The sequence below is a fragment of the Staurois parvus genome, unplaced genomic scaffold (assembly GCF_062004578.1).
Source record: "Staurois parvus isolate SC_StPar_1 unplaced genomic scaffold, SC_StPar_1.0 ptg000283l, whole genome shotgun sequence".
Classification (NCBI taxonomy): Eukaryota; Metazoa; Chordata; class Amphibia; order Anura; family Ranidae; genus Staurois; species Staurois parvus.
In genome coordinates this window covers 1138581-1154691 of record NW_028318079.1, presented here as the reverse complement: position 1 = coordinate 1154691, position 16111 = coordinate 1138581, and the positions used below count along the sequence as shown (strand labels likewise).

The 16111-nt window shown below is 36.1% G+C and overlaps 1 protein-coding gene across 15 annotated transcripts in view; it reads right to left on the bottom strand.

Moving 5' to 3' along the window:
• CADPS (calcium dependent secretion activator) overlaps positions 1–16111 on the bottom strand; it is a 610020-nt gene that overhangs the window by 152482 nt on the left and 441427 nt on the right. For 14 of the 15 annotated variants that reach the window (XM_089682020.1, XM_089682023.1, XM_089682021.1 and 11 more), the window contains 2 exons: positions 9986–10092; positions 828–984 (listed from right to left, as the gene is read on the bottom strand). In XM_089682020.1, coding sequence (XP_089538146.1) covers positions 828–984; positions 9986–10092 — 264 coding nt within the window. Of the gene's footprint in view, positions 1–827; positions 985–9985; positions 10093–12047; positions 12141–16111 lie in introns of all 15 variants that reach the window. The other variant, XM_089682027.1, reaches the window with a different exon arrangement.

The window sequence follows — 16111 nt, the reverse complement described above, 5'->3', positions numbered from 1 at the left end:
AGAAGTTAGAGCAGCACAGTGACTTCTATCTGTGTCCGGCCCAGCACTAGCTAAAGCTTGTAGGAGGAGTTTTCTTTCTGCTCTAGGAGGAATGAAATCCTCTGACCTCTGTCTGGAAAGTGCTGATTGGCCCTGTGCTGATCACATGCACTCTCCGAAGAAAAAATTAAAACTTTCTAGCAATACACACCAAACTGAGCATGTGCATGCCTACAGATCAGTCTGGAGATTATTATTATTATATTATACAGGATTCATATAGCGCCAACGGTTTGCTCAGCGCTTTACATTATAGTGGGGGACAATACAGTAACAATACAGTTCAAAACAAGAGGGATTTGAGATAAGAGGTGGTCACTTGAAAAAGGGGAGGAACAGAGAAGAAAGGATCAAGCAGCCTTTTTACACAATGAAGATGATTAATCCCTTAGGTTCCACAGTGAGTATAACAAGCTTGCTTTAAATACAGAATGATTTTACTGTTGTGGGTTTAGTAACACTTTAAATTAAATGATCTCCACGTGTTTATTCAGTACATCCTCCTGAAGCATTGTATGGTTTTTCTGTTTAATACACATTGTTCTAATTAAATAAATAAATCAGACCATCCAAAATCAATCAGGATCAATCCAGAACTAAAATATCAGTTTTGAAAGGACAGATCCTTTATTCATAAGTTATGATTTCCAAATCTATGAATGCTAAGCTGTAAACTTTTTGTGAAAAGCTGAAGAATTGAATTCAAATCAATGATACATTAAAGCAAAAACCAGCACAACATAACCTAGCAAGGAAGAGTTAAGAAAAAGAAATAATAGGGTACATACAGTCAGTGCGAAGGAAATCGTTTATTAGCTGGAACAAAGGAAAGCTGTCCCAAGTGTCTGGCGGCTGCACCTCCAACGCTGCATCCATGTCCACCGCAAAGAGCGAGAGGAATGTCTCTGCATGTTCTACCATAAGGTCTGACCACCAAGCAAATGCCTTTAGATTTGGTAGAGGGAAAGTGAAGAAGAAAATCAGTGAAACTAAACAAACTTTAAGTAATTTTTCTCTACCCAGGACTCTCACAATGCAAAATAATCAAAATTCATAAAAATTGTCATTGTAAAGAGGACACTAAGGGAAAACCAGGCTATGGCAGAAAAGTACAAAAACAAAAAAGAAAACCTGTTCCCTTTACAATGACACTAGGGTTGCCTGAGGTCATGCTCAGAGTTCAAGGTTCAATCATATCATTCTGTAGTCTAGAAATTTAGGAGTTTAGCTTGAGTTTCTTCACTGAATTGCCTTTTTATCCTTTTCTTTCCCTCCACAAATTCTGAAGATGACTAGTAGTCTCTGATTGTGTTACATATTTGGAAATCCATCAAAAATATTTGGACTAACTAGTTGAAAAATGTAGTTTTAAAATAACATCAGAGATATTTTTGGTTAAATTTCAAATGCAAACATTGAACATTTCATTTTGTAGAAATAAACATACTCCAGTGAAGTAACTCAATATCATGCTCATGGGAAATTCAAAAAATATAGGTTGTTTGTACCAGAGTGCCATTCACATCGTACAGTGCAGAGATGTGAATGTGTTGGAGACACATGCGTGTTTTGTACTTGTAACTGAGTATGGCATGCAGAATGAGTGATAGTTCTCCTTGATTCATAATCACTTGTCTGGCCGCCAGACTTTGTTAAAGTGTTAAGGGATAGCACATCCTTGAAATTCTGATAGGACCAGAAAATTAATCAGCACAATACTTTATCTTTGGCCCCACAATGGTAGGCATGAGCCATAACTTGTGTAGTTGGATAACCAAAGTCAATTTAAAAAAAACAGAAAAAAACCTAAACTTTTTAGAAGGGTGAATGTCTATCAGACATTAAAAATGTTTGCTGTACATTTAAAAGAAACATTTATGTTTTTACCTGATAATTGCCAAGAAAAAATAGTTAAATATTATTACCTATATGTAGCTTGTGATCACTTACCTGATAAAAATATCTACTATTGTCTATCTATTCATTAATGATCTTGCAGTCGGTCACAGAAGTTTGCAGTAGTCAATGACAAATATACTACCCACTGGTCTAATGTCACCTTAAAGTGGACCTGAAGAGTGAAGTCTTTTATGTTGAACATCCACAAATGTTAAGTAGTACCCTGAAAAAAATGCGTTTTCTTCTCATTTCTTCTAAAAAATAGCAATGCGCATTGTGTTCTTAAGCATTCCTGTGCCTTCAGCACATGCAATGTGAGATCCTCTATGCACTGCTACCTCTAACTGCCAGTCTCATGATATTTAAAGTGAGAATTTGGTAATGTGGGTACTGTGATGTTCACAGTTCTTTCTGGAGAGAAAGCTTTCCTTCTGCTGTTTCTTGAATACTACCACACCAGTCATCAGCTCATCAGTCAAGAGGGCAGAACTGACACGAGGAAGCAAAGCCCTGCTCTACTACCAAGATGGCCACCTACACACAGAGACAGTGGGGTTGATTAACTAAAACTGGATAGTGCAATGTCTGGTGCAGCTCTGCATAGAAACCAATCAACTTGCAGGTTTTTTTAGTCAAACCTCAATTGAAACAAGCTAAACAAGCTGAAGTTAGAATCTGATTGGCTACCATGCACAACTGCACCAGATTTTGCATTCTCCAGTTTTAGTAAATCAATCCCTGTGTAATACAAGGCATGGTAAGTCGAAAGTAGGTAAAAAATAACCTTCAGGGAGCCTATAGGCTATATTGGTGACTAGATCTGTGCCCACTACCTGCCTTTTTGGACACAGCCTCCACATTTCAGATCCACTTTAAGTGGGCATACCAATATGTGTCTGAATTGCTTCAATATTTTTCCCTGCCTCCAAAGCTTGTACAGATATGTACTTTTCACCTGTGAAGACATAAAGCGTGCTGCATGTTTCTCCCTCTGACACAGATGTCAATTATAAGGGAGTAGGCACAAAGGAAAAAGTACCTGACAGCTCTTGCCCTGGAGGAAAGAAGATACATTATAGCAGTTCAAGTGTCAAGGAACCTTGTTCATATGGTGAGGTGGTTTAAAATATTTATAAGCAGGAAACCTAAGGGAAGCCAAAAGCAACCCTTGAATTAGGGCCCAAGCAACAGTGTTGCACCCAGGGGCGGACTGACCATATGGAAACTCGGGCACTGCCCGAGGGCCTGGGGTCAGTAGGGGGCCCCATGAGATGCCCCTGGTACCTTTTTCATAGGCTTTTTTGAGTTTGGGCAAGGACACAGGGGCCCCATGATCCCCTATTGCCCGGGGGCCCCATGAGTTGTCAGTCCACCCCTGGTTGCACCTCTGCTATTATCTGTCAATATGTACTCATACGTATTCATAAATTTCTCACTTTACTTTTGCACCTATTTTACATCCACAAGTATATATCATATCTAATATCTACAATGTAGCTATTTTATTCTACATATAGTTCATTTTTTAAAGCGTATCTAAAGCCTTATTTGCCCAGGTGAGCATGAACAGGGAAATAATATTTTTTCACTTGGTCAGGAAAAGAAGAAAAATCTCTCAATGGGGACATATGTTCCATGACGACTGTCTAAGTGAGGATTTCCCTTACTTCCTGTTGTGTCTTGAGATAGGAAGCAAAATAAAAAGTACAAAGAGAGCAAAAAAAAAGCTTGTAAGTGGTTTTAACCATAGCCTACTCTATCAGAAAAAAATGTCTTTGGGTGTACTTTCATTTTATGACTATCCTTATTATACTTGTTGATTTTTCTTTATTTAATACAGGCACTTATACAGCGCTTATATAGCAATTTACACACACACACACACACATATATATATATATATATATATATATATATAGTACATTCACATCAGTCCCTGCCCTCAAGCAGCTTACAATCTATGGTCCCTAACTCATGTTCATGCATACACATACTAGGGCCAATTTAGATAGGAACCAGGTAACCTACCAGCATATTTTTGGATTTTGGGATGAAACCGGAGTATCCAGAGGAAACCCACGCAGACACAAGGAGAACATGCAAACTCCAGGCAGTTAGTGCCATGTTTGGGATTCGTAATGAAGACCCTAGTGCTGCTAGGTGGAAATGCTAACCACTTACATCATATCTATCCATTTTGAATCCAAAGATTGTAAGTAAATTGATCACTGTTTACAAACATACTTTCTCATTTTAAGGCCTATGTCTAACCAGACGGAAAGCAGTACCCAGAACAAAAAGAGAAGCTGTACAACCCTCTGTCAGCTATGGGAAACTGGTGTGACTAAGCCTATCAATACCTAGAAACATTAGCTGCAGCTTAGTAAGAAAAGAGACTGTGCACTTCTTATAATATGCATGCATTGTAGACAGGGGCCATGGTGCTTTAGTAGTTGGCAAGCTTGATCTTCGTCATAATGCTAATCATATAGCAGTTCCTAGGAAAGCCCGGATTTTATTTTTTTATTTATGCTTAGGACTAAAAAGTCAAAACTTACAATATATTACTTTATATTTACTATGTCTAGGCGGCAAGTGGAGCGCTGGACACAGTTACCGGGCTAACGTTAACTGTTCCGATTACAAGAAAAAATCCTTGTTTACAGAGCTGAATAGCTAAAACTCAGATTACACACGCCGCTGAGTAAGTCACTTCAGGTGATTATTTTAGAAGTGACCCATCCCCCCTTCCAGCTCTGTTCAGTGTCATACAAAGTTTAAGTAAAAATCCACTTTTTAAAGAAAGGTGCCATTGCTATTTTCTCTATTTAGAGAGCCCAAAATACTCTAAAAATGTAACTTGATCAACCTGTATTAAATAATTATTTATAAAATAAAGATTTCCCACACAAAATAAAAAATACAAAATATCAGTTTAGAATGCGTAGACCTAAGTAATTAAAAACAAAATGATCCAAAACCATAGTATTCCTTTACCCTCCTATACATATGTGACAGCTTGTTTTGTTCTTGCTTCTGTTCTAGAAACCCAAGCTCTTTAGCTGTAATCTATGACATGTTAGAGTTCTAGCCATGCCATTGGCAGAAAAAAGCAACCTGTTTGTTAAACCATATAAACAAAGAATAGTGTCTTTATATGGTCCTCTGTTTATATGGCATTGGTACACATTTGCATGAGAGTGTGAGGGTGCTAGCAGCTTATTAAAAAGTTAACCTATAGCAGCTCACAAGACACATATTTAAAAAAGCAGCCTATTAGTATGCCTAACAATGCGGCCCTGTAAAGAAATACACAAGGCATTTCAAGGTATAGTTACATTAAGGAACTTGTGGGCAAGTGTCTTAGACAGCAGGGTAACAGAAGACAACACTAAAGCCCTCCATTTACAAATTTCCTATTATTTATTTATTTATTTTTTGTCCCCTTTGGACAATTGTTGGAAAGCCCAGCAGAATAACTGAAAAGGGAACTAATCATAGTGACGTGACTCTAAAGCTTAATATAATATTGTTTAAAACATGTTTGAAAATTTAATAAATCATCCCTCCTGACTATAACTCAAAATAACTTTGCACCCGCCAACACCACCACGGAGCAATATTGTGTGTGGTTGCAGAGCATACATAGTCTTACACTGCTAGTAGAATTCTGGCACCATAAAGTTTTTGGAACATAGTATTGGCATGATAAGGGCTCAGTAAGCAGAGTTGGAATGATGTCATTCTAACGTAGTAGTGTGTGCAGTGCTGGTATTATTTTTAGCTAGAAGGTACAGTCCAGATATAGATAGTTGTGCTGATCCAGATATAGATGGCAGTGGTAATTTTATAAATAAATAGTCAACATAATCATGACATGAAGCATGGTGTATGTTAAATTACTATGTATAATTACTCATGAATGGTATTTGGACATTGGACTCAATAGTCTAACTATACAATGTCACAGCTATGGGTTTGGGGGAATTTGTGCTCTAGTAGAAATGTAATGACGTACAGCTCTTATTATAAAGGGAGTTGCAGAGGTCAAAAGAAAAATATACTATACGTCTTTACTTTAAATTCTTTTTACCCTCATTTGCACAATTCTTGGCAATGAAATAACACTGACTATCTCCAAAGCGGTGGTGTTATTGTATGTGTGCATGTATTAAAACAGAAGAAAAATATTGAAAAAATGACTTTGACTATATTTAAGTTAATACTTTTCTTTGCAAGACTAAAAATCAATGGGCAATTCAATGTCATGGCCACACTGAATAATTGTATTGTAGTTAAATTCACAGACAGCAGTACATTTACCTACTGAGACAATATAACATGGGGAGATCACATGCTCCATACCTTGAAGGCCTACTCCATTACATTGAAAGATATAGAGCTTCGATGGAGAAGGGACGCAGCAAGGGAGTGCACAAGTATTGATAATTGGGATTGATAAGTATAAGTTGCTGCGGATATGGGCTATGACAAGGCACTATCACTTTTTTCAAGTAAAATCCAAAATTCAGTAACAAACCAATTCTTTCCTGTACAGCAATGTTCTGGTGGGACCAGAAGCAAGTACTGACATAGGTACATACAAACACACTAAATACCAGGAATGCTAGATCTTAAAGTGATTGAAAGCAAACTTTTTCTTCTTTTAAAATAACAAAATATGTTATACTTACCTGCTCTGTGCAATGGAATTGCACAGATCAGCCCCAAACCTCCTCTTTTAGGGTCCCCTGCCGGCGCTCCTCCTCTTCTCAGTGTGCTACCACAGGAAGCCACTTCTTATCATTGCACACCTGCAGGATCAATCCAGAGCTGCGCTGCCTGCATCTATAGAAACATACAGCACTGTTCAGCCCCACTCCCTGCTCCCTCATCACAGGATCTGACTAGACTTTAGAAGACTTTAAAATTTGTGCAGTCCTGTTATCTTGTTGGTGTATCAAACTGCGCCTTTTACTGAATGAATTGTGTAGAATTCCCAAGTCAGCAAAATGCAGAAAAGAGGTATTATTATTGTTATTATTAAAGCATCCTAATTCCTTGCCTCTGTATTCCACACCCCTTCTACACTGTTCTGGTTAGTGTGTCTGCAATAAAGTCAATAAACGCTAAATTTATTAAAAAGCATAAAGCCCATTAAAAACAGAGCAGAAAGAAATAACGTAGGTGGGTTGCCATTGCAAATACTAATTGCCTGGCAGGCTGTCATTAGAATATTTTCAAAGACATTAAACTTTATCAAGTTTGTAGAAAGTGTCAGAGTGAAGTCAGAACCTCTGATCTCAATATTTATTATCTATATCTGTGACTCATGGGTTTTGGTTTACTACAATGAGAAGAGACTGTGAATTGTCAATTAATTTAGTAATTAATGTGAAATTTGAATTACCATCTATACCCAAATATGTACAAGGTTAATAAATGGATGTTTGATTGCACAAGATTGCAAAATGGAAGTAAACACAGTTATAAATTATTCACTAAGGCAAGTGAACAGGTACTTTGCAAAGTAATATTTACTATCCTATGTAGACAGTCATTTCTCCTTTAGTAAATCAATCCCAATATACATATATAGTATGTTCACTAGGAGGTTATCAACAGCAGCTTGCATTTGCCCTTTGGGAAGGATTCCTAACACTGTGCAGTAACTATAGCTGTATGTACATAAAAAAGAAAAAAATCCACAACTCCGTAATTGCAAGGGCGCTGCTGGACCTGAATGTACATAGAAAACATTCACTGTATTCTTGTTATGAAGTAATAACTGGTAAAATCCGAACTATACACTTTTATAGCTGAGTATAAGCATTAATTAAAAATTTAATAAAAAAATTAGTTAAAAATAATGACATTTCAAGCAATTTATTTTACTTTTTAGAAAACTGATTTCATTTTTCTTATTTTCTTAAGTTAAAAACATTTCTGACTAAAAAGCTAATTTCCCACTAATGAACAGAATGACATTTTCATTCTCGGGAAATATACTCTGTTTGGTAACATGATTAATTTAATCCTAATATGTTTTACATTTATTTTTCAGTTATGTCACACATTTGTCATAATATGGCATTGCAAGCACATTGAACAATATTTCAAAATGATATTTAATAATCACTTAGTTGCCTTCCTGTGCTGTGCAAATAATTAAACCAAGCATTGAGATTACCTACTGTTAAACCCTTTTCTCTGTACGAAGACATTTTTGAATATGTTACACTTACTTAAATATGAAAATCTACCTGAAAAATCAATAAAAATGCCCTCGCTGCTCCCCTTCCCCCCACTCCTGCCTTGAAAAAATTCACAGTGTAATTAATTGCGAATTAGTTTAAATTACTGAAGGGTTTAAATTATAAGGTAGCACATAAAAAAAGAAATACCATATACATCCAGAATGAAAAAAATATGGTATACACCAATCCATATTGTCGTATAAACATAGATAATTCATATTAATTTTTATTCATCTAAAAATATAAATATGCTAGTTTTAATATAATACATGTTTTAAGTATATCATATTGCTATCAGCTTTATTTCCAAAATTTGTATGGATAGCTACATACTAATAAAACCAGAGTGATTTAAATAAATAAAAACAATTTCAAAGAGAAATTATAACCCTGGGAAAAAGAAGTTGCTTTGCTAAAGGTGTAAATTGCCATGCTAGTTTTACTTTAAACACTAAGTCAATTGCAAGAGTTTTACATTTGCAAACTCCTCTGCACACGGTGGAAATTTGAAGCAACACATTAACATCAGGCCAAAGGAATAAAAAAATATTCTTTAAATAAATTAATGTTAAATTATTGAAGAAAAAAAAAATCATACTGTAGTCAAAGTGTACCTTATGAAAACTGAAATAATTTTAAAACCATTTTGTAGCCTTTTTATTGCAAGCTTGGCCCACACATTTGTCTTCTTTGTTGCATTATGCATACAAACTAAAATGGGTAAAACAGAAGGATTAGGAGGGATTAAGGAAGGTTGGGATGTGTTAGGAAACAGCTGCAATGCTTGTATAATACACCCATTGCTGCATGCACGGACTGGATTACCACTGCACACTTAAGTTGTGTGGGGCAACTAAGTTCCACAGGCAGTCTAAATGATCTGGCTGCTATACTACTTAAATTACAACTACAAAGGAAGCAAAAAAAGGATAAAATCCTATCAGAAACATGAAGGACATGCACAAGATATGAGAGCAGGTGACTCAGTTTGTTGAGTTTAACCACATACCTCTTTCCCCTGCCAGGACCATCCAAGATAGAAAGAACAGTGGAAAAACAGGGAGGAAATTTAAATATGCAAATCAAGCATTAGTTGGGTCTTTTTGGACTTTAAGTACTGTGAATTGGCTGATGGTAGTGAATCGTGATTGAAAACACACTGGTTGGCTTCTAACATCATAAATGCTATCCAATTGATCAAAAATATGTCATAACAATTTAACAAAAAATAAATAATATTGAATACATAATGTGTAAAAAAATAATTTTAGCATTTTAAAAATTGAACTTAAAAATTATGACACATAACGGATTAAAAAAATTGGCAGGTGGTGGTGATGTATATAGGTTTCAAAGAAATAAAAAAGTGCAGAAAAAAAAAAATTTGGATTGCATTTTTTAGTAAAAGTGCTGATCAATATCATCACTGTGAGTATACCAAAGTATTAACCTCAAAATGTCTATTTGAAATGGCTACCATTATCATTATCTATATAATTAATACAAAATGGCTCTAGGACACTGGACAGTTCATATACATCTGCCTAGAAAACGTTTTGTGCATTTCTGTATTTTTTTTTAACCTTCAAGTTGGAAAACAAGTATTAAACATTTGAATTATTTTTACATGCTGGTACTTATAATTTTACATTTGGTTGATTACATGTAACACTTTCTCCCCACTACTAATATTAAAAAAATAAATCTGCAGAAAATGACAAGTCTAAATATTCTAGAGGCTGCTCTAGAACATATATGAGCAACAAATTCTAGAACATTTCAATTCTCACCTCTGCGTGGTGCTCTTCATTTTGCTGGAGAACTTCAATGACCAATTCTGCAAGTCGTATTGTGTCTTCAAGCTTTTTGGCAGGAGTTACTAACCGACCTACATTTTCTGAAGTAGAAGAAGATGAATTAGAAAATGCCTGGATGGGTTCAATGTAGGTAGAAATTTCAAGGGTTAGTTAAAATCCAGGATATTCCAAAACTGTATTAATCCATGCATGTTTTGTTAAAAAAAGCTCAATAATTCAAATTTACCAAATAAAAAATAAAAATCACAGGTTTTTTTGTTGAGCTACAGAAACAGTGCTCCAGCTTTATATGGAAATGTAACATATACTCTGATTGGTTAACAAATATTTGTCAACATGAATGGCTATTTTATGAACAATTATTGTTTTCAGTTATAGTTGTTTCATAGTTTCTGTGATTTCACTGGCCTGTGTATGTTGTTTTTGGATCTACAACTTAAGTAAATAAACATGGCAAACTTTAAAATAATGATAAAAATAGTGTTCATTGTATTATCAGAGCACAAAGAAAACTATAGAAGACTACTATTTCTTAAAGGCTGGGTGAGTGGTGAAGGTTTTTTGAGCAGTTTATTTCACACTGTCACCCACTTTTCTCACAAGAGATCTACAAAAATTTATGTGTGAACCATGCTTTACTCAAAACATAACTGTACAAAATATAACAACTTAGTTACTGTATCTTGCACGATGTAGGGAAAAGTTAATAAAAGGGACAATTTAACTGTTGCTATACCAGCACAAATATTGCATTGGCCTGGCCCCTAGTCAAGTAACCACTGTCCAGGCAGATAGGAAATATTTTAACTGGCTGACATTAGGAGCCTGGTCAGTCAGAGGTGCAGACCCCTGATATTAGTCCCTCGAGATCTGTTCATGTGTGCTCGCAATAGAAAAATTAAGGCACTCAAGAGAATTCTAAATACTTTGGAACTGGTCATGTGCCCAAAATGAAGGGCCAATGCAGAACTTCACTTATCACAGGAAAAAGAAGGTCTCTTTCATGTTTCAATAACTTTTCCTTATAGCATGAAGGCTGAAGGTAGGAATGCCTGCTCTGGAATAGGCAAGGTGAAGAGAATACTTATGTGAGCCTGCAGGAGGAGAGAGCTCAAGGTGGGTATCATAAATATGGTTACATATTCCCTTACAGTCCAAAGACCAAGAAGGAGGCCAGGCAGTGACAGAGAGTTTCTAGAAGTGTGAGCTCTGAAAAGTGTTGTCATTCATAGCAAGGATGCAGAAGATGTGTATTACTTTAAAATCTTTATGGCAGCAGGGGCGGACTGACCATTTGGAAACTCGGGCACTGCCTGAGAGCCCGGGGTCAGTGGGGGGCCCCATGAGATGCCCGATACCTTTTTCATAGGCTTTTTAGAGTTTGAGCAAGGACACAGGGGCCCCATGATCCCCTATTCCCCTATTGCCCGGGGGCCACATGAGTTGTCAGTCCACCCCTGTATGGCAGTTAAAACTGTTCATATATGTGATCACTTTGTCTATTTAGCTGGACCTGTTGTTTAGTGTGTGTATATCTTTTATGATTAGCCGGTTTTGATTTTCTTTATTTTTATTATTTAAATAATTATTTGTATATCACAGAGCCCAGAAGGTATAACTGAATCTAAAATAAATGATCGACATAAGAAATGCCGGGTTAACAGCTGGAGCACTGACACGTAAAAAACTAGTATATTGATGAAATAAAAAATTGTTTAGACATTATTTGAAACTCATAAATTTTAACATCATGCAGAATGTTATGTAACAACAATGTTATTTTGTGCTGACATTCATATTGGAAAATGTTGCTGGTGCCGGACAGATCTACACAGGAATGGACATATTGAGAAGAAGTGCTTGAAGGCCGATGTTCAAAACTACACTATGTTAACTCCTAGAGTGCTGGGAGTAGCCAGCAATGCATTGATGTGTACTGCAATGCATTGTGGGTCCTTACAGCACTGAAGGGTTAAGGGAAGAGGGGAAAGAGGCTAGGCTAAACAAATTAAATGAAATAAAGCCGATACAGTACTTGGTATTGGTCTAGGCATGCCTTTCAGCCTTTGATTTAACATGTTAGCCTGGGTTTGAATGGATGGAGGCACAGGTGGTTTAGGCCGATGAACTGGGCATGCATGACAGAGAAAAGAGTCAAAAGTAAGGCAGCGTGAGTATATACACAAATATGACAGGACTCAGCATTTTAAACAAAAAGACAACAAGGATGACAAAAATAATGAAACATTGGATTATGTGATCTCTACTTGCTGAACATACCAAATTATTATATTGGAACAAACTATAGCTAGTAATACCCAAACAAAACAAGAACATACAGAAGGACATTCATAAATACCAGTGCAAAGGTATCACAGACAGCAGCCAATCAGAATCTAGGGCTTGGTATATTCAATAAAAACGGAGAAGATGAAAGATAAGGTGTTACAAACAGTGAACTGTCAGATTTTAAATTGCATTTTCTAACGCACATTGAAAAAATGATGGATGGAATTGGGTTGGTTGTTAGCTGTAACACCTCCACTTTTCAGTTCCTCCACTTTTATAGAAATATTTCTAATTGTTAAACACCTAAAATTTACAGTCTTTACATTGGAAATGTCTGTAAAAGAGTTTCCACTGGATGAACTCACCCATTGGGGATGTAGGAATAAGGATAGCCTTTTTAATGTAATATAAAACATGCTGACTATTGTGCTATGACAAGAGATATAAACTAGATATAAACGATTTTCTTAGAGAATGTTCATAATAAATAACAATTCTTAGCAAAATGTAAAGTTAATCAGTGAACTGCTAATGCTATCCAGAAAACTGTGCCAATTTCATAATGTTCACTGAGTTTATACTTAATCTTAAAATGCATCTACAGCAAAAATATATATTTTTTTGTTTATATTTGAAAAAAATAGGAAATGGATGGGTTATTTTTGTGGCCAGTTCCAACGACTCATTCTCTATTTGTACTGGTGACCACTGTCTCTGAGAACAAAAGAGTGAGTAAATCAAAAATCTTAAAGTGCATCTACAGCCAAAATATATATATATTTTTTTATATTTGAAAAAAATAGGAAATGGATGGGTTATTTTTGTGGCCAGTTCCAACGATTCATTCTCTATTTGTACTGGTGACCACCGTCTCTGAGAACAAAAGAGTGAGAAAATCTAAAATTTTGGAACAGGAATAGAGAGGAATGCTTTCAGTGGTGGTTCCTGTGACAACTCTCTGAAAGAGAGAGAGTTACTATTAATTACTGTTGTGTCTTTGAGACAGGAAGTAAAGGTAATTCGCACAAATTGCACACAGACAACAGAAAAACCTAACAGGGATTTTAAAATTTCTCTACTCTAACCAAAATAGAAAGAAAATTTGGCTGGAGACATACTTTAGGAAAGCTACTGGCATGTGCTTCTAAGTGGGGCAGCTTCAAATTATGATTATCTATTGTGTAACCTCTTTTCCATGCACCAATGTGTGAGGCTTGAGTGGGTTCAAAGAGAGGATGGCACATGAACAGAAGATACACTGAGAAATACAGGGAATGCACTTCAGGAACCCAAGAATCTTGACTTTGCATCAGCTTGCAGTTTTTGCACTCCTCATTGCTATTTCCTACAACCCATCATGGCATCAAGCAATTGAGAGGAGCTCCTTCTGGTTGGGTGAAAACAGGGGAAAAGGGTTTGCCACAACTCTTAGAGTTAGAGAATTCCTGGAAGAGTTTCCCTGGGTGTGGGGCTCTGCAGATGCACAGCAAATATTGTATTTCCATTTTATGTACTACCAGGGAACCTGTTACTTCATTAATGTTCACGTTAAGCAAACTTGCATTTACTTTAATGAACCTAAACTATAAAAAGACAAAAAAACTCCAGAACTCTAAAGAAAATTGTGCACCTTGTAGATGCCTAGAACCTTGGAAGCCATACGCAAACCTCAGTTTCTGACATTGTGCTTGGTGCCACCCTCTCCCACACCTCACTACTGATTCATTACCATTGTGGAGTCAACCCTGACCACTGAAAAAAATGGGAGAGGTGTGGCTAAGCACTTCAGCATCTATTTCCTTAAAAAAGGACATAGGTTTAGCCACCTTCAGTTGCCTCTACTACTTCTGCCTGTAGGTAACGTGATTCATGGTAAACAGGGGTTCACTTTAAATGCCAAGGGAATGTGGCTCTTGCCAGTTTCATTACATTCAAACACACTTTTTCTGGTTCCTCATCTAATTAAAAAAAGATGGAAAATTCTGATTGGCTGCCCCAGGTTACTGCAAAGCGTCTGTGTTTTTACCTGTGAACCTGTTCTTGTAAATGTCCATCTACATGACCTCTAATGGAATGACACTCAAACTAGACAAGAAGATATAGTTATCAATTGATATGACACTATATCTTTGTAAAAACTAGATTGTGAATTCTGACAATTTTGCCATTCACAATAAACTATTACGTCGCAGACAAACAAGAATTCAGATGGACTCATTTACTAGACATCTGGGACAAAGTCATCAGTAGCAATAGATCTGAAGGACAGAGCAGCGGGTTCACTTAGCACTAGGACTTGGCTGAAGGGGCATTCCTACTAGCCAGCTTCTGGTTGCTAAACTAGAAACCCTCTTAATATGACAGTGCTTTCAGAATTCTCACACAACTCCCACGCCAGGCTTGGCACACGTCACTAAGTTGGGTATGTGATGTTTCTGTTCATTATCTTGCTGACAAAGCCAGTAACCCTTTCCTTGCGATTAGCAGCTCAGGTTATTGTACTGAACTAAAGAAGAACTCTACACTGAAAAAAAAATGATACCATTTATAGTTTATATGTACCAGTGGTTTTGATATGTGGAGTGTGAACTACAGCAATGACTGAATGGACGCTGCAAATCCAGCGTGTAGAGCAGCAGGTGTACAAAAACACAAGACGCTATGAAATTTAAAGTGTATACTGTTTTTTTTTAGTTTTAGATACAGTACAGTATTTTTGCAGTCTTGCAACTTCCATTGGGGAAGTTTTGTTTCAAGTCCTGTTCCAGAAATGCAACAGGAAGTGAGAGGAAATCTCTGTCTTTTAGACAGTTGTCATCTGAACACGTTTCCTTATAAGAAGATTTACACTTATTTCTTGCTCTGATAAAAATTATAAAATTTGGGATCTCCTATTACTTTCAGCCCTGATGAGAATGGCCCCCAGGACAAATAAACAGGGCAAATCTTCCTAGAAGGGACACAGACTCCAATGAAAATTTGACAGAGGTTCTGATCCTTCCCTGCACTACCCAATATACACAAAAAAATGAGCTATGTATACGCTTAAATTTGCTTGGTCAGCCTGTCAATAATTAGACAACTCTATACATGCATATGGAAATTATTGTCCAGTGGTCTCCATTGGTCTGAACTTCATAAGTTACAGCTGTGAAATTCTGCTGATTCAATACAAAATCAGGTAGTTGCCTACTCTATAAGTAATGGCAGGACTCTGTTACACCTACCAATCATGTTAATGTTTTTTTCATGCTCAGTGTTTCAGTGTTGCTTATCTTAAATATTATATCCAAAGCTAGATTTCTGTTCCAAGTCTCTATATTATGATCATAAATCTTTGTGGCTACAGTGATCTAAAAATTGTGTACATAGAACAATTTCACCTACATTAAATATAGTTTAATTCACTGAATTTAACAAATGTTGCAATTTTTTCTTTCTAGGACAAACTAGGATTTTATTTTTACAGAAGACTAGAATAAATATATACTCAAAAGTATTAATTAACTGGAAACGTGGAAAAAGGAAGAAACAAAAACACACCTCATTTTTTTAACTATAAAACTGCCTAACAAATCATATATTTTTTCAAGACTTTATTTCAGAAATCAATTGTTCTAGCTAAGAATTGTGATCAAAATAAAACAGTAGAAATCAAATGGAATTCTTGGTAATGGCAATAAACCCAATCAAATTCAGTCAAATCAAGGTGTCCCTTTGGTATGTCAAACAAATGTTTTGAGCAAAACATTGCTTGAAATAATCAAGTCTATAATTACTTATTCATTTATTGTTACGTACATGGCCAGA